The following is a 26,566-nucleotide window of genomic DNA, read 5'->3' as shown; positions in this document are numbered from 1 at the left end:
CCTCCCGGCCCCACCCTTTCCCCCCAAGGCCCGCCCCCCGAGGTCCATCAGCCCCCGCGTCCCACCTCACACCTCCGCCCCGCCCCGGGGCTCGCGCGGCAGGCCCCGCCCCCGCCCGCGGTCGCGCCGCCGGGCTCGGCGTGCGTGCGGCTCGCGGCGCCCTTCGCTGGCGTCGGCGCCCCGGCAGGCACCGGAGAAGCGCTTGTGAGCGCGGCGGCGCGAGGGCGGCTCCAGCCCTGGGCCCCGCAGCAGCGCCGCCGCCCGCGCCAGGTAGGGCTCGAGGGGAGGGCGGAGGCCGGTCGCGAGGCCTCGGGAGAGGGGTGAGCGGGTGGGGGCCTGCGGGAGGCCGCGCCCGGCCCGAGCGGCTGCGCGCGGCTGCGCTCGGCCGCGGAGTGCGGGCCCCGGGCTAACGGTCACGGACGCCGCCGGCGCCGCGCGGCCCACGTGCGCCACCGCGCGCAGAGCTCAGGGCGCCGAGCTTCGCGGTCGTCTCCCCGCCGAGGGCCGCCAGTTCGTTTCTCCCGTGCCGGCGCTCGGCGGAGCGTGACCGCGCTGGGTGCCGCCCCCTCGGCGCGGCTCGGTGGGAGCCTACGGGGTCGAGAGGCGGGGGAGACAGCAGGGCCACCCGCGCGGACGGCTCCCTCGGGGTCCCCTGAAAGGCGGAGGGCGGTGGGGAACCGCGAGCCCCGAGTGGACCTCGCCTGTTTCTCTCTGTTAGAAATCGGCCTCGGACGAGATGGAAGCGGAGAAGCGGCCGGCGCCCTACGAGGGCCTGTTTGCCGACGGGCACCTGGTCCTGTGGACGCTGTGCTCGGTGCTTCTGCCCGTGTTCATCACCTTCTGGTGCAGCCTCCAGCGGTCGCGCCGCCAGCTACATCGCAGGGACATCTTCCGCAAGAGCAAGCACGGCTGGCGCGACACGGACCTGTTCAGCCAGCCCACCTACTGCTGCGTGTGCGCGCAGCACATTCTGCTGGGCGCCTTCTGCGACTGCTGCGGGCTGCGCGTGGACGAGGGCTGCCTCAAGAAGGCCGACAAGCGCTTCCCGTGCAAGGAGATCATGCTCAAGAGTGACGGCAGGGCCCTGGACGCCATGCCCCACCACTGGATCCGGGGCAACGTGCCCCTGTGCAGCTACTGCGTGGTCTGCAAGCAGCAGTGCGGCAGCCAGCCCAAGCTCTGCGATTCCAGGTAAGCCCTTTGTGCCCTAGATGGCGGCGTTGGAGTCAGGATGTCGTGGAGTGGGCGGAGAGGCCTGCCTTGATCTCTGCAAATGGCCTAAACTGCCCACTTCAAGGAAGCAAGCCCATAAATGTCCCTGGAATTGGACAGGCAGGGCAGCTTTGCAGTAGTCATTTGCTCAGATGATACATCCAGCCCCCCACTCCTCATCCAGGCTGCCCTTTTGGGTAATAAAACTTGGCACTTAGATCCCAAGGTCTCTAAGTGCTACACACTTCATAGCCACTGTGTGTTATTTGTTGGCTTTCGTTCCTGTTGATTATCTCCATTTTAAGTAAGGAGAATGGAAGTATGGACAAATTAGCTTTCCCCCAGACTCAGGAAACTGATCCTCCTCAGGATCAGCGGTATTATGAATGGGCAGTGAAAGGGAGTGCGGTTCCCTAGAGGCGTTGGGGGCATTGTTTTCGGATATAGGTATTGGTGCTGTAGTGAAAGACAGCACTTAGAGGGACTCTGCTTTTGCCATATGGCCTTCCAGGACATGTAGCATCTCAGACCAGAATCTTTGGTTAAGCTAAGAATATTTTAGTGGCTTCTAAATAACAGACACCAGACGAAACATTAACGTTAAATACTATCTGAAAATAGAGGAAGACGCCTTTGGCTGTTGTTAAAGATTGATAATTAGGAGAAGTTGCTTCTGCGATCATCTGCTCTCATTTTACAGTTGAGAGAATTTTACTTGGTGGTAAGATAGACCTGTGTCTGGAATTTCTAACCCCCAGTATAGGGTTAGGCACACCGACATCCTACCCTTGGCTCAGCCTTAGGTCTGGACATCTTCATTGTCATGAGTTTTATTTCTGACAAGCAAAAAGGGCCCTAAGTGTGTTTAGAAACTAAAATAGCAGGCTGACAATGGATGACAAGTTACTTTTTTATCTTTATTTTTTATTTTACTTCAAAATCCCCCCCCCACCTTTTTTTTTTTTTTTTAACTTAGCATGAGCATTGTTAGGTCAACACCTATTTTTAAATCTTATTTTTAACAGTTTTACACATCAGCTTTAGACTCAAAAATTTTGAACAACTACAGAGTTTTATAACCATTGATTTTTATTTGGTATCTTTCGAATTTAGATGTTGTTCTTTTGGCATCAGTGAGGGCTAGGTTACCAGCGTCTTTAGGTAAATTTCATAATTCTCTCTATAGGTAAGCTTTAGTCTTCAAAAACTGGGGTTAGTTGGAAAGAGACAATACTTGCATCTTATTCCCTTCCCTTCTTTGTGTCTGCAGAATTAGATAGAAATGGCTTCCATAAATATCTTAACTGCTTCACATACTCCTTAACAGATAATCCTAGTGCTCTGATCCTCTGCCTGAGTAATAATAGAAAAGCATATCTGACCCAGTCCCTGCTCTGAGTAAACCCCTTCACTTGCTCCCATCACTTACCCTGATGGTCTTCCGGTGTAAACTTCAAGTGCTTGCCATGGTACCCAGGGTATTATGCACTCTCCAGACCTTGCTTGCCCTTCCAGGTTTACCTGCTACCAATGGCATTAAACTTGATGTGCCCGCAATGCCAAGCTGGCTATGCCTTCCTTAAAATACCAGGCTTTTTCTTCTGTCCTTCTCTTTCTCAAGACTTTCCTCACCTGGCTAGCTGCTAGGCATCCTTAGAGACTGGTCTGGTGCCCTTTCCTCCAGGAACCCTTACCTGATCTTCTACTCACCCCCAGGCCCCAATTTTTCCTTCTTGATGATGACATAACGGTCTGTATTTCAGTGGTTCTCAAAGTAGGTTCCCTAGACCAGCAGCATTAGCGTCATTTGGAAACTTGTTAGAAATGCAAATTCTAGTTTGCCAGATTAGTGAACAAAATAAATCATTTGCAATATTTGGGACAGACTTATACCAAAAAATTATTTGTTTATCTGAAATTGAAATTTAATCAAGCATCTTCTATTTTCCTGGCAACCCTACTTCCACCCCAGACCCACTAAATCAGAAACTTGGCCTGGAAACCAGTAGTTGTTGCTCTAGCAGGCCCTGCAGATAATTCTAAAGTAGGGGGATGACTGCTATTTTTATGTACTTTTTACAACATCAGCCTTCATCCTTAATGTTGTATCCTCCCCTTTGTGCACAGTGAATGTGATGATCTTTTCCTTGTTCTTACCAGTTAATGAGCAGTTTCTTCCCAGCATACTAGAACCCCTCACCCATGGTAGAAATTATCTCTGTATAATTTAGGAAGTGTTTATTATTCCCAGGAGAAAAGAGCACAGTGTCCTGAATGTTCTGCAGTGTTCTGATTTATTTTAGCCAATAATGTTATGCAGGATTGCTGTCTGCTATGACCTTTTGTAGGAATGAGATATTTCAGAAAAATAAATTAAATAAATACCTATTTAGAACCTTTAAACACAAGCCAGACTGTCCCTCTCTGGATTTTATCCAGCCCTGGCAAGGGCTCCTTCCATATCTGTATCACGATCTAAGTACAAGACTTAAGAGAACTGTTAAGACTCATGTGATAACTGATTTTAAAGCCTGCAGCTCAGTTAAGCTCTGCAGTGACAAAGGCCCTTTAACTTATACTCATTCGGTCATTATTTTTACATAGTTAGCATTTATTTTGTGCCCAGGCACTGTACCAGATTCTACATTCCCTGTAGATTTTTTTCTCTCGTGTATATATTCCCGCATCTACCCCTAATCTCTGTAATGTGTTTCTGCACCTAGTATCTTAACACCCCTTCCCTGGTCTTCGTTTTCTTCTTCCTATCTTTCTTCTAACTAAAATAGAGAATTGTATTAGAAGTATTCATTACATTCTTTAAACCTAGTTCCTCATAGTATTATTAAGAAAACCTCATCTATTGTTAAGAAAACTTAAGGTGCAGGGTGCCTGAGTAGGTCAGTCATTAGGTGTCTGCCTTTGGCTCATGTCTTGATTCCAGGATCCTGGGATCTGGCCCTGCATTGGGCTCCCTGTTAAACAGGAAACCTGTTTCTCCCTCTCCCACTCCCCCCTGCTTGCATTCCCTCTCTGGTTCTCTGTCAAATAAATAAGTTAAATCTTAAAAAAGAAAAAAAAAAAAACTTAAGGTGCCTTTTTACTGATAAGACCTTTTCTTCATTACATCCTATCCCTTCCCCTTCACTGCAAACCCCCCCTACACCCCACCCCCGACACACTGATTAATGAAACAAAGCTTCTGACTTTGAGCTGGGCCACTTTAGTCTTGGCTTTGATCTTAAACTTTACCTTTCTGTGTTCTCTTGTTAAGTATTTATTCATTTTATTCATTATCTGAAACAGTGAAAGATACCAGATCATCTTCTAGAGTAGAGGTGGGCAAACTTTCTATAAAGAGCCAAAATTAAGTATTTTAGGCTTTGCAGACCCTCACTTAACTCACTGTCCATCATAGTACAAAACCAGCCCTAGATGGTACATAAATGAAAGGGGGTAGCTGTGGTCTAATATAACTTTATTCATAAAATCAGGTGAGAGACATATTGTTTGTAGTTGGCCAACCCCTGTTGTTGTGGAAATCTACACGACCATCTCAACCCTACATACAGTTCTTCCGCCTCCTTCAGCAAACTAAAGAAGAGAGCTACCGCCAACAAGTAGCTTTACAGAAAATAATAAACATTGTTGCCAGTAGTTTCTTTTTCCCCCTTGTAGAGCTCTTTTTTTTTTTTTTTTAAAGATTTTATTTATTTATTTGACAGACACACCGAGAAAGGGAACACAAGCAGGGGGAGTCGGAGAGTAAGAAGCAGGCTCCCCACTGAGCAGGGAGCAGAACAGGAGGCTGGATCCCAGGACCTCAGGGTCATGACCTGAGCCAAAGGCAGATGCTTAACTACTGAGCCACCCAGGCGCCCCTTCTTTTTTTTTTTTTTTTTTAATTTTTCTTTTAAGATTTTATTTCAGAGAGAGAGTGACCGAGATAGCAAGAGAGAGCATAAGTAGAGGGAGAAGGAGAAGGAGACACCTGCAGAGCAGGGAGCCTGATGCAGGGTTCGATCCCTGGACCCTGGGATGACCTGAACTTAAGGCAGACCCTAACTGACTGAGCAACCCAGGCGTCCCTATAAAGCCTCTTTTTTAAAAAATAAAACAGTTATACTCCTGTACAAGAATGGCACATAGTATGGTGATATTCTGTATGTTGATAAAGGTTTTAGTTACATGAAAGTGTTCATTTGTCAAAACTCAGCAAATGTACTAATTAGCATTTCATCACATGTAAATTTTATAGCAAAAGAAAAAAAGCTATAAATAAATGATGAACTCTAGGTAATGATATGCCTGCTTGGTGAGGCATTTAGGAAGTATCCTGATATCTACAGTTTACTTGAAATACACCAAAAATTAGGTGGGTTAATGGATGGATAGAAATGTAACAAAGCAATTACAGTAAGATATTAATGCTGAAATGTAGGTGGTAGACTTACCTATGTTTACTGTAGGAAAAAAATTCTAATGCAAAATATTTTAAAAAGGAGACTATCCTTGTATTTTGAAAATACTTGTTGAAGTATTGAAAGATGAAATCTCATAATGTCTGTAATACTTTCAAATGATTCAGCAATATATGAGTTCACATTGAAAGATAAAGCAACTGTGGGAAAAATACTGAGAGTCAGAGTGAAGGTCATTTTGATATATGTTTTTTTAAGATTTTTATTTATTTATTTGATAGATCACAAGTAGTTAGAGAGAGGGGGGAAGCAGGCACTCCCGCCAAGCAGAGAGCCCAACATGGGGTACTCGATCCCAGGACCCTGCGATCATGACCTGAGCCGAAGACAGAGGCTTAACCCACTGAGCCTCCAGGCGCCTCTATACTTTTGACTTTTGTGTGGGTTTAAAATTTTGCAAAGTAAAACGATAAGCAATTAATCAAAATGACATGATTGTTGAAACTAAAATATCAAGACATTATTAGTAATGTCTTATTTTCCCATCAGGTTTGAAATCTAGGTCAGGTTAAACAGTTATTACAAATACATAAAGAGACCAGTCGTAATTTTGAATATGAAATTTGTAAGGAAAAGTATAATGTTGCACAGCTAGCAAGCATTTTAGCTCTACCTTTACAGAGCAAAGGCCGATAATAGCCATCATTTTAGGTAACAGAATCTTTGTCAAATTTATGAGAATGTAGTAAATGATAAAGGTGTCCCAAATCAATGGGGATAGAAAAGATTATTTTATGAATCATGCTAGGACAGGTCCTCTTTGGGGGGAAAAGTGAAATCTTCATATTGCACTATATACCAAGATAAACAGCAGGTGGGTTAAAGCAGTGCCTCTTAGTTCACAGATGGCTAAGATTCCAAGAAGCCTGGACACTTTCATGAGATTCTCAGTGGAACCTCTTGTCTCAGAAGAAGCACCAAATTAATGACAGAGAGATGAGAACTGAGTGTCTAGTTTGGAAATAGTGAAGGACTTCAAAGCATAACAGCATTTAAATAAACCACAAGGGGAAATAGAGATCTCTCAAAAAATGACATTCAAAAGTAAATTTAAAAGAAAACTGAAACAAATTTGCAGTAAATGTGACAGAAAAGAGGTTGATATCCTACATCAATAAAAAGTGCATGCAGTTGTTAAAAGCTAGTAAAAGATGAATATAGGACATGAATCAATTCACAGAGACAGAAAAATATTCAGCTTCTCCTAGTGATCAAAGACCTCCAAATTAAAACAAAAAAAGTTTTCTATCAAATTATCAAAAAATTTAAAATACTAATGTGCAGGATAAGCAAGTATTAGCCATGATGAACATCTCCATTGACAACAACAAGCACACTGGACAGACATATATCAGTCACTCTATTGTATTTTTGAAATTAATGTAAATATTATGTGTCCACTATACTCAGAAAAATTATTGAAGAAAAGAATCTTGGGAAAATGCATGCCCTTTGAGTCAGTAACTTGGTTTAGAGGATTCCAGAGAAATAATCTCATTTATGTTTATGGCTGTTAATCATGTCGTTTATACTTAGAAAAATAAATTATCTAAATGTCTTATTTTTTAAGGTTGAATACATTATAGTACATCCATGTGATGTACTATAGTTCTTTATAAACCATATTTTTTCTTAAAATATTTAATGACATAGGACAACATTCCTGATAACATGGAAAGAAAAGTATTGTTCAGCTCCATCTACATCATATCTCTCCTGAAACACAAGCGTATATGCACAATAAAACTGAGAGGTACATCCACAAGTTAAGAGGAACTGTCTTTGGATGATTTTTATTTTATGTCTTTTTGATATATTCATATTATTTAAAATACAATTTTAAAAGTTTATACAGGGAGTTTATCAATGTATTCTGGTTTTTAGAAACAAGTAGTACAGCAATACAGAAGAATATAGAATAAAAGGGGAAATGTTCTTCTCATCCCTCAGCCCTACTTTTTTTCCCAGAGGACAGCAGTGTGAAATATTCAGAGGGACCCTTGCAGGTTATTCTCAGTAACAGTACCCAGTTTGCAGGTGCCTGGTGCACGCGGTAGGTGGGGGTGGGAGCGTTGGGGTGCAGTAAGCAGTCTATTGTGGTTTCTCAGGCTTGGTTTGAAAGCGAGTACTAACAAAACGTACGTAAGTTATTTTACAGTTTTCTAACAGATCCTGCAGATAACACTTCTTTCAGCAGTAAATAGGACTCCTGAGTCTATAGCAGTAATCACTTGGCAAATCTGAACATCCACCGGAAAAAACAACCTTAAAATAGAAGTCCAAAAGGGTTGACCTTGGGCGAAAGACTTTTATCCTCTTTTTTTTTTTAATTCATTTAATTATAACCATTATTTTCTGTCGGCCTGCTTTTGTCTGTAGGGTCAGCTCTGTCTTGTCTGTGTGTGGATTAAATTCTTAGCAGATTAATAATGGAAACTCAGGACCTTTTCCAGCTCTACTCCTGTTTGTTCCCACACACCCATCCAGAGAGACACATCTGAATGGAAATGTCTTCTGTGTGTATTTCGAATGCAAACGCATAGACTAGTTTTGTATTAACTGCCAACAAGAAATTGACTATTGTGCTGTATTTAATAGAGTGTTCACAAATGGTCATAGAGGTTTTTAATTAAGATTCAGAAACACTGTTCTAGACCCACTTTTTTTATGTGGATTATGTCTACTGGCATTTACCATGTTACACATTAAACTGAGAAACTGTGGGGTGCTTAATTGGCTCAGTTCAGCCCAGGTCATGATCTCAGGGTCCTGGGATCGAGCCCTGCATTGGGCTCTCTGCTAAGCCAAGAGCCTGCTTTTCTCTCTCTGCCTGCCTCTCTGCCTACTTGTGATCTCTCTGTCAAATAAATAAATAAAATCTTTTTTTAAAAATGAGAAATTGTTTTAATATTTTTCAAGTAATGTAACAAAATATTGTAATGAAAATTTAATGAGAGGAGCAACAGTTTGACTTTTCTGGCTTAGAGGCCACCTAGATTTTCTTGTCTGCTTCTGCATTGGATCTGCACACTCTTGAGAGAAGGAAGATGGAATAGCATTTCAGAATTATTGTTAAAGTGATTTTTTTTTTTTTTTTTAAGTAGGCTCCATGTCCAATGCAGAGCCCAGTGTGGGACTTGAACTCACAACCCCGAGGTCAAGACCTGAGCTAAGACGAAGAGTTGGACAGCTTGGGATCTTTGGGTGGCTCAGTCAGTTAAGCATCTCCCTTCGGGTCAGGTCATGATCCCAGGGTTCTGGGATCAAGCCGCGCATCAATCCCCCTGCTCAGCTGGGTGCCTGCTTCTCCCTCTGCCTCTGTTGCTCCCCTGCTTGTGTGCATTCTCTCTCTTTCTGACAAATGAATAAAATCTTTTAAAAAAATAAAAATAAAAAAGGGATACAACAGAAGTCCCTTATTATTAAAGTGATTTTAACCTCAGAGTCATCCTGAAAGGATTCTGGGGAGCCCTAGGGCACACTTTAAAAACCACTATTAGACTACAGTGCCAGGTATGTTCAGACTTGATTGTTTGTTTTCACTATGCAGAGTTATAAATCTTTTACTGGTAGATCTTATGTCCAGTGGTGATGAGATTACTATTAATTTTTTGACAGGAATGATCTGTTTACAAATCATTAAAATTATGGTTTAAAATTAACTATTATCCTTGTTTCTTCCTTCCCTCAGGTGCATTTGGTGTCAGAAAACAGTACATGATGAATGCATGAAAAGTAGCCTGAAGAATGAAAAATGTGATTTTGGAGAATTCAGAAACCTCATCATCCCCCCAAGTTATTTGACCTCTATTAATCAGATGCGTAAAGACAAAAAAACGGATTATGCGCTGGTAATCAGAGTTCTATTTTCCTTATGTAACTGGTTTTCATAGAGCCGTTTAAGTCAGAGTGCGACAGGTACCGGGTACTGAGGGAGGAAGCCTTACAGCAGGCCGGAGAGCCAGGCTTAGTGTTCAGGGAGGTGCCTCAGAGTTTGGCTCTTGAGTCCTTTCATGTCTAAAGGGAAATTGGAAATGTCCTCTTACCGGTTTCCCAGTCCCTGCCTGCATCTAAGTCACTTGGCAAGCTTTTTGAGAATGCAGAGTCCCAAGTGCGGTTCCCTCACTGGGTTTGAGTCATTGGGTCTAGAGCAGGTCCCGGGAATCTGTATTCCTTTAAGGTCTTCAGATGACTCATAAACATCCAGCCTTGAAATTCATTATTACTATCCATGAAAAGAAAACATGAATTTTCCTCACACACTGTTCTAACATAATTTTCCTACTTGGAACTTTATGAAGGGTGCCCAGAGATAAGTTTACCTTTTATTAGCTACTCCTTACAAACAATTAGTGAACACTGAAGTGTCAGCGACACTTTGCAGTATGTGTGTATTTGGAAATTGATATAAGTGCATCTCTCAGTCTTTGTTACAAAAGGAATAACTATAAAAATTTGCCTGTATTTCCTACTTGAATATGTCAAAATAACTGAACTATTTTTTTTAAGATTTTATTTATTTATTTGAGAGAACATCTGAGGAAGCAGAGGGCCAGGGGGAGAGGAAGAAGCAGACTCCCTGCTGAGCAAGGACCCTTGACTCAGGGCTTAATGCCAGGACCCTGGGATCATGACCTGAGCTACGGGCAGACACTTAACTGAAAAACCACCCAGGTGCCTGAATTGAACTATTTTATTTTGAAATTAAATTTTGTGTCTTTTCCAAATTAGGATTTTATATCTTAAATGTCATCTTTGTCAGTATTCTACTAAAGAAAAAGGCATTTTATTTTATTTTTAATTAACATATGTATTGTTTCAGGGGTATGGTCTGTGATTCATAAGTCCTACACAGTTCATAGCACTCACCATAGCACATACCGTCCCCAGGGTCCATCACCCAGCCATCCCATTCCCCCACCCCCGTCCCCACCAGCAACCCTCAGTTTGTTTCCTGAGATTAAGAGTCTTTGTCTCCCTCTCTGGTTTTGTCTTGTTTCATTTTCCCTCCCTTCACCTATGATCGTTGGTCTTGTTTCTGTAATTCCTCATATCAGTGAGATCGTGTGATAGTTGTTTTTCTCTGACTGACTTATTTCACTTAGTATAATACCCTCCAGTTCCATTCACATCGTTGCAAATGGCAAGATTTTGGGGGTTTTATGGCTACATAATATTCCTGTGTGTGTGTGTGTGTGTGTGTATCACATCTTCTTTATTCATTCATCTGTTGATGGACGTCTAGGTTCTTTCCACAGTTTGGCTATTATGGACATTGCTGTTGTAAACATCTGGGTGCAGGTGCCCCTTTGGATTACTACGTTTGTATCTTTCGGGTAAATACCCAGTAGTGCAGTTGCTGGGTTGTAGGTTAGCTCTATTTTCAACTTTTTGAGGGATCTCCATACTGTTTTCCAGAGTGGCTACACCAGCTTGCATTCCCACCAACAGTGTAGGAGGGTTTCCCTTTCTCCACATCCTCACCTACACCTGTTGTTTTCCTGACTTGTTCATTTTAGCCATTCTGACTGGCATGAATTGGTGTCTCATTGTGGTTTTGATTTGTATTTCCCTGATGCCGAGTGATGTTGAGCACTTTGTCATGTGTCTGTTGCCCATTTGGATGTCTTCTTTGCCAAAATGTCTGTTCATGTCTTCTGCCCATTTCTTGATTGGATTATTTGTTCTTTGGGTGTTGAGTTTGATAAGTTATAGATTTGGGATACTAGCCCTTTATCTGATATGTCATTTGCATATATCTTCTTCTCCCATTCTGTCAATTGTTGAAAAAGACATTTTAAAATTTAAAAACATCGGGGCACATGGATGGCTCAGTCAGTTGAGTATCTGAGTCTTGGTTTTGGTTTAGGTCATGATCTCAGGGTTATGAGATCGAGCCCGGGCCCCTCACTCAGCGCAGAGTCTGCTTATCCCCTTCCCCATCCACCCTGCCCCCAGCTCATCCACGCTCACACTCTCACAAAATAAATAAAAATCTTTTAAAAAAATTTTAAAGCATTATGTTTAATGTTATGATACGTATATTTTTTAAAGATTTTATTTATTTGACAGAGAGATCAGAAATAGGCAGAGAGGCAGGCAGAGGTAGGGGGGAAGCAGGCTCCCCGCCCAACAGAGAGCCCAGTGCGGGGCTTTATCCCAGGACCCTGAGATCATGACCTGAGCTAAAGGCAGAGGCTTAACCCACTGAGCCACCCAGGCGTCCCTATGATACATATTTTTTAAATGTACAATCCCCTAACGTATCTAAATTCAATCTGAGATCCTTAGGAATGAGAATCACTAAGTAAGACTGTGGAACATCTCCATTCATGCTCACATCCACAAGGAGAAGGGGCAAAGAACGAAATGGATAGGTTAGAGGAACATGAATTTCATTTGACTTTGGCCTTTGTGCAAATCTGGATTCTTGAATCTGAGTACCCCACTTTTAAAATTTTTTTTAATTAAAAAAGAAAAAAAAACTTGGGTGCCTGGGTGGCTCAATGGGTTAAAGCCTCTGCCTTCGGCTCAGGTCATGATCCCAGGGTCCTGGGATCAAGCCCCACATTGGGCTCTCTGCTGGGCAGGGAGCGTGCTTCCTCCTCTCTCTCTCTGCCTGCCTCTCTGCCTACTTATGATCTCTGTCAAATAAATAAATAAAATTAAAAAAAAAAAACAAACTTGAAAACTGAAATACATTAGAATACATCCTAGAGGGCCGCCTGGGTGGCTCAATTGTTAAGTGTCTGCCTTCGGCTTAGGTCCTGGGATCGAGTCCTGCTTTGGGCTCCCTGCTTGGTGGGAACTCTGCTCTTTCTCTCCCTCTCTTCCTCCCCCTGCTTGTGTTTCCTCTTTCACTGTGTCTCTCTCTGTCAAATAAATAAATAAAATCTTAAAAAAAAAAAAAATACATCCAGAGGAGGACAGTTAAGGTAAGAGAGCAGAGAAAATCTGTGTTCATTCTGTGAACAGTTGAAAGAACTTAAAATGGATCACCTAGGAGGTAAGACTGATAAAAGATCTGATGCTTCAGGTGTTTGAGCACAAATTCTATGGAAGAACAAATAAAATTATTTCTGGTAGCTTTAGGAAGCAAAATTAGAACAATGAAGAAAAGTTACTGAAAGACATTTTTAACGCCATTTAAGTCAAAACTTGCTAACAATTTGAGTTATTAGTAGAATGGGCTACCTTATTAGTTCTTCCTACATAAGTATCCAGGAATCACCAAGTGACTTATGTAGAATAATGGAGAAGAGAATTAATACAGTAAGTGCAAGTTAAATCATTCATCTCTGAGTTCACTTTCCATTCCGGGAATTGTTTGATTTACATGTTGTATTCATTTTACTGGGATCATTGTTCTTCTCCCAGCAAATTTACAGCACTATTGTTACCAGGAAATGAAAATGGTATTCCTCAACATCTTTGAGATATTAAATCCTTTTCACTCACGTTAATGTTTTTAGCTAGCCTCTAAGCTTGGAAAGCACTGGACACCATTAATCATCCTGGCCAACTCTCGTAGTGGAACTAACATGGGAGAAGGGCTGCTGGGAGAATTTAGGATCCTCCTAAACCCTGTCCAGGTAACTAAAGAGAAAAGTTTCCTTCTGTGGTAATTTTGTCATGTTTAGCTTTTCATTTTCCCTCATTGTAATGGTGGTTAATGTTTTAAAACAGTAGACCTTCAATTATAGAAAGAATTTAAGAAATATCAAGCCATTCAAATATATGGAGAAAGAGGTGCTCTGATGGTGGGGATATAAAATGGTGTAGCCACTTTAGAAAACAGTGCAGTAATTTCTTGAAAAATTAAACATAAATTCACCATACCACCTGCCAATCCCATTTCTAGCCACCAACCCAAGAGAAGTGAAAGCATGTGTCCCACAAAGACTTTAATGCAAACGTTCATGGCAGTAATATTTATAATAGCCAAAAAGTGGAGAAAACCCAGCTGTCCATGGGCCAGCAAATTAATAAAACCAAATTTGTCCCTACACAAGGGAATATGACTCCATGATAAGCAGGGACATAGTACTGATATGTACATGTTACCAAGGGTGAGCCTCAAAAACCTGCTGGGTGAAGGAGGCCAGGTGCAAGGACCTAGAGAGTGTGGCTTCACTTACAGGACCTGTCCAGAAAAGGCAGGTGCCCAGAGACAGGAGGGGAGTGGCTGCCTGAGGCGCCCGGACCCTAAGGGGTCTTCTCGGAGCACGGATAATGTTCTAACCTGGATTGTGGCGGTGGATGCACGACTCAGTAAACTTACTAAAAATCATTTAATTGTTCATTTTAAATGGGCTGATTTTAAATAAGCATTTTGTTACATGTGACTCATACCTCAATTAAAAAAATAAGAATAAAGGATCATACCATTGAGTTTACATGGTAGTAGCTTCTGCTTTGAGAAATGTTTATAAATAACCCATGCAACGATCAGAAAGGCATTCACTTTTTCCCTTCCAATTTGTATTTTTCCCCTTCAACATTGTACAACTTAAGGAAACTATAAAAATAATAAAAAGGAAAGAAAATCACCTGTAGTTTTCCCACACAAATACCTCTGTTGTTTTCATTTGTCTGTGTTCTTTCCGTTCATTGTCTCTGCATCTCCATATTAACATTACAGTAATAATCCCGATTAAAAATTTGTATTTTTTATTTTAAAGGATATTTGTCCATGGTGTGATGGACATTCACATTACATTATTATCACAATACATGTGATAATTATAAATATAATTATGCAGATAATTAATTGAACAGATACGTCATGTTTACCCAGTCTCCTGCTATTGGAGGTTGAGTCTGTCTCTAAGACTATGCAACGGTAAATAAGGCCACATTGAACACCTTTATAAACAGACGTTTTCAGTTTTTGAAATATTTTCCTAGATCATTTGCAGAATTACAGTTATGAAGGATCTTTGCATCTTTTGTCATTTTATGCATATTGCAAAACTGTTTTCCAGAAATATGCGCTCTATTGCACTAGTAATGGATGTGAGGAATCCAGTATAAAGTAGGAAGTACTGGTTAAAGATGAACTTAGCACATTCTGGTTTCTTGTGAACAGGAAGAAGGCAGTGTTGTATAATAGATACACTATAGGATTGAATTTGTATGTCAGCACGTAATTATTGGGGGAATCACGGGCAAGTCACTTAACTTTCCCGCGCCTCTGCTTCCGGGTCACCAGAACGAGGCTCACGCGTTGTAAACAGGGTCAGTGTCAGGCTGGGCTGCAAGGAACGTCAAGAGTCTGGCGCCTTGTGAGACGCATGGTAACCGGGGCTGTCCTCCTGCTGTGTCTGTACTCATCTCATGAGTGGAGGTTGGTGCTGGATAGAAATAATTTTTCCTTTTCTTTCATTTCTAGGTTTTTGATGTAACTAAAACACCCCCCATCAAAGCCCTGCAGCTTTGCACTCTTCTTCCCTATCACTCAGCCCGGGTGCTCGTCTGTGGAGGCGACGGCACGGTGGGCTGGGTCCTGGACGCGGTGGACGAGATGAAGGTTAAGGTATCGGTCTTGAAGGGCTATGTGCCTCTCGCAGCAGCAGCTCTGAGCCCATGAGGCGGTCTTTGGGTTCTGTTTTGTATTATGCAGAGGAATGTTAGAAGACATTGCTGATTTTGAATCTCATGATTAAACAGTTCCTGTAACCTTCAGCGAAACAACGTGCAGTTGTTATGTTGTTGTCTTTTTTGCTTCAGTCTAGGTGTTTGACCAAATACTATGAGCCTACAGGTGGTCTGAAGAGAAAAATCTAACCTGTACCTCCTGTTTTCTAGGGACAAGAAAAGTACATTCCCCAGGTCGCAGTCTTGCCTCTGGGAACAGGCAACGATCTGTCCAACACCCTGGGCTGGGGCACGGGGTACGCCGGGGAGGTCCCGGTCGCACAGGTCTTAAGAAATGTGATGGAAGCAGATACAATTAAACTAGACAGGTGAGTGGTATCCCCCAAAAGGTGGATTTCTGGAGCTTTGGGAATATTGTTTGGTTTAAAATGAAGACTCGTGTAGCTCTCCAGTGTAATGGAAACAGACGGTGTTACTTGTACTCATCCATGGGTGCTGGCCTTTTATCTTGTTGCTGTACTGTGCTGTGATTGAAGGACCCATGAGGCTGAGGACTTACCTCAGAATTTGCATCATTGCTTAGATGTGCTTAATTTTTCAAATGTTCTTTTCATAGAAGAACCTCATCTCCAGGCATCCAGACTTGACTGGTAATAATTATAGTTAACTGGCAGTTAATTTGGTAGTAATTACCTTTTTTTTTCATTTTTTTAGATGGAAGGTTCAAGTAACAAATAAAGGGTACTACAACTTAAGAAAACCCAAGGTATGTGTCTCAGGCCTCCGTTGCAAGCAGCTTCTCAGCCATGAGGAAGTGGCCTTTGTATGGGGCTGGCAGGGTGCTGGGGTACAGAGATCTGGTGCTTACTGCCTCCAAGGCCAATCATGGAGCAGAAGAGGAACTCAAGCGCTTGGCCCCTAAGTCAGACTGAAAAGAGGTTTGTGGGGGGAAACAGCAAGGGCGCTCAGTGCATCCCCAACATATCAGGCAGGAGAGATTCAAGGGGAAGCGACGTGTGAGGTGGTCCTTACAAGGGAAACATAATTTAGATCAACAGAAGAAACAAAAGACTCCTAGCAGAGGAAGTAGATCCTGGGGGAAGCAGATCCCGGGCAGCAACTACTGCAGTGACAGCAGCTCTGTATTTTCTGGCAGATATTCTGGGGATGGAGCAAAAATAGCCTGGGAACTTGGCACAAGGGCAGAACAAGGGGCCTCTCGGCAGGAGGCCCATCAGGAGACGTTCTAGAGGTGGAATTGAGGGAGACCTGGCAGCTGATCAGTATTAGGGGAAGAGAGAAGATACATGTTATACCACATTTCTGGTTGTTTTGTCTGGGTATATGGAAATGACTTTAAAATAAGCAAAAGCGTTTCATGTTTAAGAGGAAAAGGAGTTTGATTTGGGGCATCTTGACCTTGAGGCTGTGGTACATTGGACAGGAGTTGGAAATGCAGGCTTAGTGCTTAGGAGCAAGACAGCTGGAGATGGAGACAGGGGGTCCATGCAGGGTGGGAAATAGATGAAGTGGGGACCCTGCAAGTTGCAGTGAAAGTACAAGGCACATGTGAGGGGAACACAGGCATGCAGAGCCTGGATCCACAGTAGAGTCGGTGGGCGGGGGGGTGGGGGATGGGGACACGATGCTAAGATCTGAGGTGGTGTAGCATATTAACCAGAACAGCAAAGTGAAATTCATATGGATTGTTAGCGGTTTTTGAACTGAAGCTTTATTTCTGGAAGCTTCACTGGATAGCATCAGCTATAAGTGAAAAATGCAGAAAGTACTAAATTTTCACAAAGAACATAAAGACTGAGATTTACATATTTGACATTTGTCACAGACTTAGACAAGTATATCGTGTTACTTGCTCTTACCCCTTCCACAGGAATTCACCATGAACAACTATTTTTCCATTGGACCTGATGCCCTCATGGCTCTCAATTTTCATGCTCATCGTGAGAAGGCACCCTCTCTGTTTTCTAGCAGAATTCTTAATAAGGTGTGTTGGATAAAATAACATTTCCTGCTTATCACCGAAGGTACAGTAAAAATCAATAGTTTAATTCTATCTAGCACTCTTTCAAGTAGATTCAGATAGAACTGACTTATAGAAGCATGTACCTCCTCTGTTTTGTATAAGACTGTCAAATTAGATCCTGAAATATATTTTCTCAGAGTATTTTAGAACTCTGACAAACTTTTTATAATTCAGAGAATATTTAACAGCATATTTTGTTTAGGTGGCAGTGCTTATCTTACTTAAATGGCAACTAAAACTAGAAGGATTTAGGCAGGAGAAAGTTTTGTTGAAGTCATTAGTGGAAAAAAAAGATTCCTTTGCCTTCAAAAAACTTCAAAATGCAGATGAAGTAAGAGAAGGAGCAGTTTGTTTACCATGGCTTTTAACTATGTTCATGACTCTGATTTCTAGTACAGGAGATTTCCTTCGGTGGAAGTTTAATTTTGAATTTTTTTTTTTTTTTCAAAGATCTTATATCATTTGAGAGAGAGAGAGCACAAGCAGTGGGAGAGGCAGAGAGAGAGGGAGGAACAGACTCCTGGCTGAGCAGGAAGCCCAACTCAGGACTCAATCCCAGGATCCTAGGATCCTGACCTAAGCCAAAGGCAGATGCTTAACCATCTGAGCCACCCAGACATCCCTGGGATTTTTTTTAAATGACTTTTGATAATTGAGCAACAGGATATGAAAATTAAATGCAAAAGTTTTTCTCCTGGTTTTATTTCATGGATGGATGAATGGATATAGAGAGAGAGAGAAAGAGAGAGGTTTTTTTTTTAAGGTTTTATTTACTTATTTGACAGAGACACAGTCAGAGAGGGAACACAAGCAGGAGGGAGTAGGAGAGGGTGAAGCAGGCTCCCAGGGAGCCCAATGCAGGGCTCAGTCCCAGGACCCTGGGATCATGACCTGAGCTGAAGGCAGACACTTAACCAACTAAGCCACCCAGGCGCCCCTTATTTTACAGATATTTTAAATTAACAGAGTCCCCTCTTATTAATATAGTTACTACTAAGGCAGGAAGTGTTGCTATTTGTATGATTAGTAATTAGCATCTCAGTGCTTCCATCAACCTTTCTGTACTCAGAAGTAATTATAAAATGTTCACTAGATTGATCTGTATTCAGTAAGTAATCCCAATTATTAGGAAAAGGTAGACTTTTTTAAGTATATTTCTTTATAAAATGCAACTTTTTGGATAAACTGGGAGAATATACCATTTTGGCATGAACCACTCCTATCTCACATTCCCCCTGAAAAATGGGCTAATTCAGCTCAAAAGTAATAGTGCCTATTCTTCCCATGAGAATCTGGTCCACTCTAAGGAAATGTGGCTCAACGGTCTTGTCGGGAAACTTTGCTAACAGTATCTTTGTGTTGCTGCCAGAGCTGCTTAGGTTGCTTTAATATCCCCTTTTCTGTCCATTTCTCATAGGCTGTTTACTTATTCTATGGAACCAAAGACTGTTTGGTACAAGAATGTAAAGATTTGAATAAAAAAGTTGAGGTAAGCTTTTAAAGTTTTAGGTGATCTCTGGATTGTCAACTTTTTTTTAACAAAAATGCTGAATTTTCTGTTAACATATTTTGTTGACATACATGGAGTATTTATTGTGTGCCAGGCAGTTTATTAAGTGCTTTCTACACATTGCCCCCCTAAATCGTCACCACTACCCTGTAAGGCAGGTACTGTTACATTCCCATCCTGCAGAGGAGAAAATCGTGGAATTAGATAATTGGCCCAGATTTACATATAACCAGGACTTGATCCCAAGTTCATCCACCTCCAGTCTGTTTAATGCTGAACAGCTTCCTTTCATACTTGATGGCACACTCAAAGCAGTCTCACACAGTGCCTGACTCGTCAGGAACTCTAGAGGAGGTTTAAACACAGAGTGTAATTTCTGTTATGGCTGTGAGGTGTGTCTGTCTTACGTACTAAAGCAGAGTGAAGATGCAGGAGCAGTAAAAGTAGGATACTAACAAGTGCTCATGCTGCAGTATCCGAGATGGCAGAGTCTTGCGCGTAGTCCTTGCTTGCTTCCAGAAAGAATCTGGGAACAGTGACCGCACTGACAAAGATATCAATACAGAGAAGCCTAGAACTGGTAAATTAAGTCAGAGGGGAAGAGCCAGGCAGACAGCTTGGGAAAAGAGAGAACAATGAGCAAGCAGTGTGAGGAGCTTGAGGATACGTAGGCCAGGGAGGGCCGTGGCCTGCAGGCGAACACCAAACTCACAGACTCTGCAGCCGAGGCATGGGATGAACAGCACGGTTTGCCATAAAAACAGTTCCCTTCCGCTTTATCATATTTCCTTTGTCCTGGGCTCTGATAGCATTGGTAGAGTGAGGCAAACATGGTGTAACCCTTTATTTTTGTGTGTGTCTGATATTTTATTTATATAAAAATTATTTGTGAAGCCACCTACCAAATGCCAGGCACCATCTTAGGCGCTGGAAATGCCGTGATAAACCCCTCGCTCTGTTCTCTGTTCACTGTGCCGCGAACTCAGTGAGAAGATGCTGAAGCCACATTGCAGTACAGTGTGAGGGGCGACATGGTAAGGAAGGTATTCGGTCTTAGGAGAGTAAGTAAGAGCAATGCATAACCCAGGGGCTGGGGAAACTGTCTAGGGAAAGTGACTGTCACCAGTCTCTCTGGAAGACACGACAAGGGAGAATCTGAAAATTCAATAAGAAATAGCTAAGTGCGAAAGGAGGTGAAAATTGTTCTAGGCTGGGTGACCCTCTTGGGTCCCCACCCTCTTTGGGAATTCTTTTACTCTATCATTCAATAAACTTAACTGTCACTCAGCCAACGTTGCTTTGCTGCCCCATCCCAAAAAAGAGAATCGAGAATTGTTCTCGGCTGAGAAGAGCATGTGCAGCAACCCAGAAGTAAGAGAGAACACGGTGTATTTGTGTGAGTTCAAGCTGGAGGATCGCTTGCGGGACGGAAAGTGGCGAGAGCTGAGGCCAAATCTCTGAGGGGCCATATTGGCCCGTAAACTGGGATTTCATCCTGAGCAGGAGTCAAGCACCGAAGGGCTGTCATCAGAGGATGGCATATCTGCATTTTGTAAGCGCCTGTCGCACTGCTCTGTGATGAGGAGTTTCAGGGGCCGCGGTCGGTGCGAAGTGTTTGGTGGGCAGTGGGTCACGCATATCTGGCCCGGGTCCTCTCCCGGACCAGCAGCCTAGAGCTGTCAGCACTGAGGTGGTGGGTAACGATGTGGCATTGGCTGAGGTTTTCCTCCAGAGGATGCAACCTGAGGAGAGCGAGGAGCCCAGGACACGGCGTGAGGCAGGAGCGGGGGCTCTCGGTAGTGACTGAGAAGGAGCGCCCGGGAAGGGCAGTCCGGCTCCCAGAAGCCGAGGAAGGGAGTAGTACAGGAAAAGAGTGTCGGGTGCTACTGGAACAGCATACCAGAAAAGGCTGGGAAAAGATACTGAGATTTAACAAAAACTGTGCCATTTTACCTTGGTTAAAAAAAAAAAAAAAGCTATAATTAACATATTACAGTCACTGAACAGGAAGGCAGATTCCTTGGGGGCGGTGGGTGGGCAGTAGTCTCTTACACGGGCATCTCCCATCCTGCGTGGACGGACGTGGGCGTGAATCCTGAGTGGCTCTGTCTGGAAATCCCATGCCTCGTGGTAACTAACTGCTCGGATTTCTTTAAAGCTAGAGCTGGACGGCGAGCGAGTCGAACTGCCCAACCTGGAAGGTATTATAGTTCTGAACATCGGCTACTGGGGCGGTGGCTGCAGACTGTGGGAAGGGATGGGAGACGAGACTTACCCTCTAGCCAGGTAGGTACGCTTGTGGTCACTTGTGGCATGTCATGTTTCCTTTAAAGCAGCCTGTCCCTTCTTCTCTGTAGACCGTTCGTATTTTCTCTTCACCGTTTTCTCTTTTGCATAGCTCATTAATATGAATATTTAACCAGTTGATTGTCTGCCTCGGTGAAAACGTAGTCGTCCTCACGGGCTGATTTCCTTCATTTCCTCATGTAGTCCATGTTTCCTTTTCCCGCCTGTAGACACGACGATGGTTTGCTGGAGGTCGTTGGTGTGTATGGCTCTTTCCACTGTGCTCAGATCCAAGTGAAGCTGGCAAACCCTTTTCGAATAGGGCAGGCGCATACAGTGCGGGTAGGTGAGATGTTGCTCTGTGGTTCATATGTACAGAGACTACTTGTCCAAGTCCGTTTCTAAGCCACTGATCTGTAGAAGATCGATCTGCCCGCTACGGCTTCCCTTGAACAGTGCTTTATAGGCCGCCCTGTGGCTCAGCCTCCACTAAGGCCTGGGAGTGACCAGGGGGCGTTGGGGGGTGGGGGTGGAGAGGCTGGAGCTCTGGAAGAAACAATCTCTTAAACAATTGATGAGGAATCTGAATAGGTTCAAGAACTAGCATTAAGGGACTGTGGATAATAATACTTAGGAAGACCTTTCCAAACTTTGGGGGACTGACTTTGTTCTAATTATTTGTTCCCTAAAACCAGTTGATTTTGAAGTGCTCCATGATGCCAATGCAGGTGGATGGGGAGCCGTGGGCCCAGGGGCCCTGCACGGTCACCATAACTCACAAGACGCACGCACTCATGTTGTATTTCTCTGGAGACCAGACGGATGAGGACATCTCCAGTACTTCAGATCAAGAGGACGTAAAGGAAACCGAGTTGACGGATGAGGAAATGCAAGTTTAGAGTAAAATCCACACGCAGGCAGATACGTGGTCGTCCAGAAGTTAGAAATTCCTTATCAGCTGTTTAGTCTGAATTTCACCAGTAGTATGATGGGGATACATTTATGTAAATAGCATTCCAGAAACAGCCAAATTTCCGGTTGTTTACAGATGCCTGTTCCTTTTTCAGGAAAACACCCCAGTCATATTGTACTAACTTTAAAAAGTCACAGAACGTTAATTACTCGAAGGTGAGGTGTTTTTCGGGGCTTCTTATTTGAGAGTGGGACTCGCTCTGAGCCCTGCCCCCCTCATTCCTTATTCTCAAATACACATTGATGGGCCCATTACACGTCCAGCAAGATGTAGGTGGAAAAATCATTGCCATCTTAATTCTTAAGGGGTAACACAATAACATTTTAAAAATGAACCTGCTTTTTTGAGAGGAGATGATGTGTCCAGCCAGCACGGGTAATGCGGGCCTTCCTCCTGCAGCTTGTCTCTGACAGCTTTCTGCAGCCCAGCAGAGCAGATCCCTGCGGATCTATTTCCAGAAAACCTACAAGGAGAAATGTTAAAGAAAGACAATACTTAAATTTTTGTTGTAATTTTTATCTTGAGAGCATTTTCAGACCCCCAAATGTTGCTTGCTTAACCCTGTTAATGACCACGTTGAACTCGAATTCAGCATCTTGTTTATGACCCCGTGTAGACGGAAGACAACCACATAGGTGAATTGGTGAAGGTTAACATTGAGAACACTTTGGATTGAAAGTTAGGGTTTTCAAGCTGGATGGTTGACCTGTTTCTCCTGAAAAGAAGACAGTATCAACAATTCAAAAAAAGTACTGCAGAAAATTTATTAGTCATAGTAATTGCTCAAAAACTTCTAAAAGTTCAGTGGTCTTGTAGTATTTGAAGTCAGTAGTCTTTTATATCCAAAGTACTTAACAGAATCCATGGATTCAAAAAAAAAAAAAAGAATCCATGGATTCTGTTAAGAATCACAGACAGAATCCTGTGCTAAAGTGCTTTTATCATATTTATTTTAAAATGAGAGAGATATTTTTTTATTTATTTATTTTCTTCATTGTGGTATACTTGTGTTTAGTGTTTACAATATATGGCTTTATTTAATAAGTTTATCACGTAAATTCAGCTAGTCAAAATCAGAAATGTAGCCTATTGACTAATTAAAACCCATAATTTAATTCTGACATATATATAATCTAGATGTTTTCCTTCTTCAGAAATATTACTCAAGATTTTTTAAAAAGAGGGAAATGAAAGCACTGGCAAACAACAACTTTTGCATAACTGAAAGTTTCATTTCATTCTTTATCTGACTGACCCTCTCTGCCAGGAACTTACTGAAGGGCTAGTTTCATGGTTTCCCCCACTAGAGGGCGCCCTTCTGGTGTCTGTTGGCCTGCTCCGGCACTGGGCCTCCAGCCTGGTGTTTTCCTAACAAATGGCGCATTTTGTGGGCTTCGTGGTCTTTCATGACGTTAGTCTCTGAAAGAATAGAATGCATCCTCCAAAACAACATTAGCTTCCTTGAAGGATCTGTTTATGGCAATTCAGGGATGACAGATCCATTAACTTAAATTTCATTCGTCAGGCTGAGGCCATGTTTTGAAGGAAAAACTTAGTAGTGATACAGTAGTCAGTGCATTTTATATATATAAAATACTTTTTTTCTGCTTAAATTAACCTCTTCCGTTTCCTAAGAGGAGATGCTGAATTCTAGTATTGAAAGATTTTGTAAACAAATCTGTTTCACCTTTTTCATACACCTTCATCAAGGTTGATGAAGGGAGAGTCTTACAGATTTTCATTTATGGACTGATCATGTTTTAAGTATAATGAATTTGATTTCTTAACTCATGGTCAGCATTGTTACAGATGTCACATTTTATAAATATACTGTTAAATTCACTTTGCTTTAGGCTGTAATTTATCTGTAATATAACTCCATAGTGCTAATTGTAGAATCAAAGACAGTTTGGGATATCAGCATTAAAATGATTAGGTTTTTTTGTTAAAACTATACTCTAACCATAATGTTACATTGGATTTAGAACAGGTCTAGATAACACCCTCGTGTATTTAAACAAATTGTTTTTTTAATTTTCATAATCCAGTGAGGTTTTTTCCCCCCATTCACTCTTCACGAAGTTTCTTCTATTGCCTTATTCAGTCATTCAGGCTTCATTTCCATTTAGGAAAGTTATTTCTGAATGCCATATCATAAAACACCATTTTAGCAAAGTCCATTTACTTTTTAGGCACATGTACCCAGCATTTTAAATAAACCGTTAGGCATAGGTCTTGTTTTAAATAAGGTCAGTTTACAAGGCTCACATTTGCAAATTATACATTAGAGTAGCGATGTCAGCTGCACCAGGCATTCTGTACTTTGCAAAGATAATTTGCCATAATATTTTCCTGTTCCATTTTAAGTCGTTTAGACTTAAGCATAATAACAAATTCTACATTCTCAGGAAGAAATATATGAAGTAAAGCCTATCTCCATGTCTGTCTTTAGATTCGTTCTATCCTTTGCTGTCCGGGTGCATTCCTAACTCCTTCAGCTTAGCAGCCTAAACACTGAGTACCCGGCAGCGTGTATGGATCCCATAAGTAGGTGGTGATAAGTTCAGTGCTTTGTTATGTTCATTAGAAATCAGACCAGCTTGGGTTTTAAAATGCAGGTTGTCTGATAGTGAGATTACAAGATCCTAAAGGACTTTTAGGTTTTCTGCAACAGCTGTGAACCCTTAATGTAGCTAATGTTTATAAAAATTTTATAGTCAGAATTATTTTTATTTTTGTAGGGTGTGTCAAAACATGTAGTATTTGCTTTTTGCAATGTGTTTGCCTAGAGTTGTAAAGTATTCTGTGACTCAAATTGTCAAGTCCTTTGTGTTGTAAAAATGAAAACTACCAGCATGTCAAAAGAAAAATGGTTTGCGTTTGTAATATAAAGCAAAATTGTATTTACTATATATTACGGAATTTTAAATTTGCACTAACTAGGAAACTTTAAAGGTTATGTTAATTTACAAATTCATGTGGATCCGAATACATAATTTTTACTTGTTTGGCCAAAAGGGTCAGTAGAATAGGTGATAGTTTTGTGTGGTTTTTTTCCCTGATATGATAATATTGAAGCAAGAACCAGCACTTTCTATTCAGAATTCTTTTTAATTCTTCCTAATTTGGAACAATAGAATATAGGTAGATTTTTAAAAGTACCTAGGAATTTAAAAAGAGAAAAGAATAATGTTACTCTGTCCCAGTGTGAGTGAATGAAGAAGGTATGTTCTCAGCGATAAGACGGAAGCGGCGGTTTTGGTTTTGCTTTGGCTTTGAAAATATGCCCCTGCCTTTCTCAGATTTTCCCTTTAAGTCCTGTCTCCTATTTCTCAAAGTGTGATCCACACATTGTCTGCAGCACCAGAAGAACCCCCGGGCGGGCGTGAGGGCTCTGACCTGAGGCATCAGTGTCTCTGGCAGTGGGACCAAGGGAGACTGCAGTTTTACTCACAGGCACCTTGGGTGCTTGCGCGACACACGACATTTCTCAAGCAGCTGGTCCGCACCTCATGTGCTCACCCAGGGCTTTTCCTGGATGGATACCTTGCAGAAAAATGGAATGAACTGGATGTTCTTAAAATGGTTTCTCCTTTACTCCACTCACTGCGTTCTAACCCCCAAATCATTCTTCTGAAGGAATTCTGTGAACAGTTCGTTCCCTGTCTTCTCCAAATTCCTGGGTTCATCTAGACTCAATTACATAAAAATTGGTAGCTTCCGTTCCTTCCATGGAAATAGCTTTTGGACTGTGATTCATGGAGTCTCAGAACAAGCAGTGCAGGGGGCCAGTGGAGTGGACCCCCAGGGGCTCCTGCTTTCTCAACTTTGATTGGACGCTGTTGCAGACAAGATCGCAGTAGATCAAATCCTTCCTCTTTTGGGGGGGGAAAAGGATTCTGCTATTTTTTTTAAGGGTTTGGAAGCCACTCTTAATGACTCGTCACCTGGTTCATTTTCTGCTGATTTGTACGTATTCAGAAACCTCGTGGGTTTTGGTGAAAAATACTTCGGAGGTCTCTGTTGCTGCTTGAAATATGACCATTTGGCTATTTCTCAAGGCTTAAAGCCATTTTCTTGAATAGTAAAGCACTGGCTTAACCTCTGTTCCTCCTGTTTCTAATTTTAATGTAGAAATGGTTCTGATTATTTTAGTTTTGTAAATGCACACGCGCGCGCACACACATACACATTTAACCCCGCACCCTCCCTGGCCCTGACTGTAGTTAGTGCATGAGGCTTGCAGATATCAAAAAGGTACATTCCAAGGACCTGGAGAAAGAATCCAAAAATGTCCCTCATACAGAAGTTCACAAAACATAATGACTGAACTTAGTCACCTGCAGAAACATCTGAAGAAAGTCCCCTAGATGCTGCAGATGAACACATGTTGCTGATCCTAGACACTTCCCCAGTCTTTGCTGCTCACTTCCTGGGCTGCCTCACCCCCGAAGGGAAGCGTCCAC

General features: G+C 42.3%; 1 protein-coding gene across 3 annotated transcripts; it reads left to right on the top strand.

Annotated features, from left to right (window-relative positions):
- Positions 1–94: 94 nt before the first annotated feature.
- DGKE (diacylglycerol kinase epsilon) lies at positions 95–23,005 on the top strand. 3 transcript variants are annotated; one of them, XM_032320631.1, is made up of 12 exons: positions 95–270; positions 719–1,191; positions 9,382–9,541; positions 13,163–13,282; positions 15,082–15,225; positions 15,498–15,655; positions 16,002–16,053; positions 17,179–17,292; positions 18,749–18,820; positions 21,000–21,127; positions 21,358–21,469; positions 21,823–23,005. In XM_032320631.1, the coding sequence occupies exons 2-12, from the start codon at positions 737–739 to the stop codon at positions 22,024–22,026; spliced, it is 1,719 nt and encodes a 572-aa protein (XP_032176522.1). In that variant the 5' UTR covers positions 95–270; positions 719–736; the 3' UTR covers positions 22,027–23,005. The 3 variants fall into 3 exon arrangements, with proteins under 3 accessions (XP_032176522.1, XP_032176523.1, XP_032176524.1); XM_032320632.1 differs by lacking the exon at positions 13,163–13,282; XM_032320633.1 differs by lacking the exon at positions 21,000–21,127.
- The last annotated feature ends 3,561 nt before the right edge of the window (positions 23,006–26,566 follow it).

This window comes from Mustela erminea, chromosome 18, assembly GCF_009829155.1.
Source record: "Mustela erminea isolate mMusErm1 chromosome 18, mMusErm1.Pri, whole genome shotgun sequence".
Classification (NCBI taxonomy): Eukaryota; Metazoa; Chordata; class Mammalia; order Carnivora; family Mustelidae; genus Mustela; species Mustela erminea.
The sequence above is the reverse complement of the archived record's forward strand: the minus strand, read 5'-3'. Positions and strand labels throughout refer to the sequence as shown.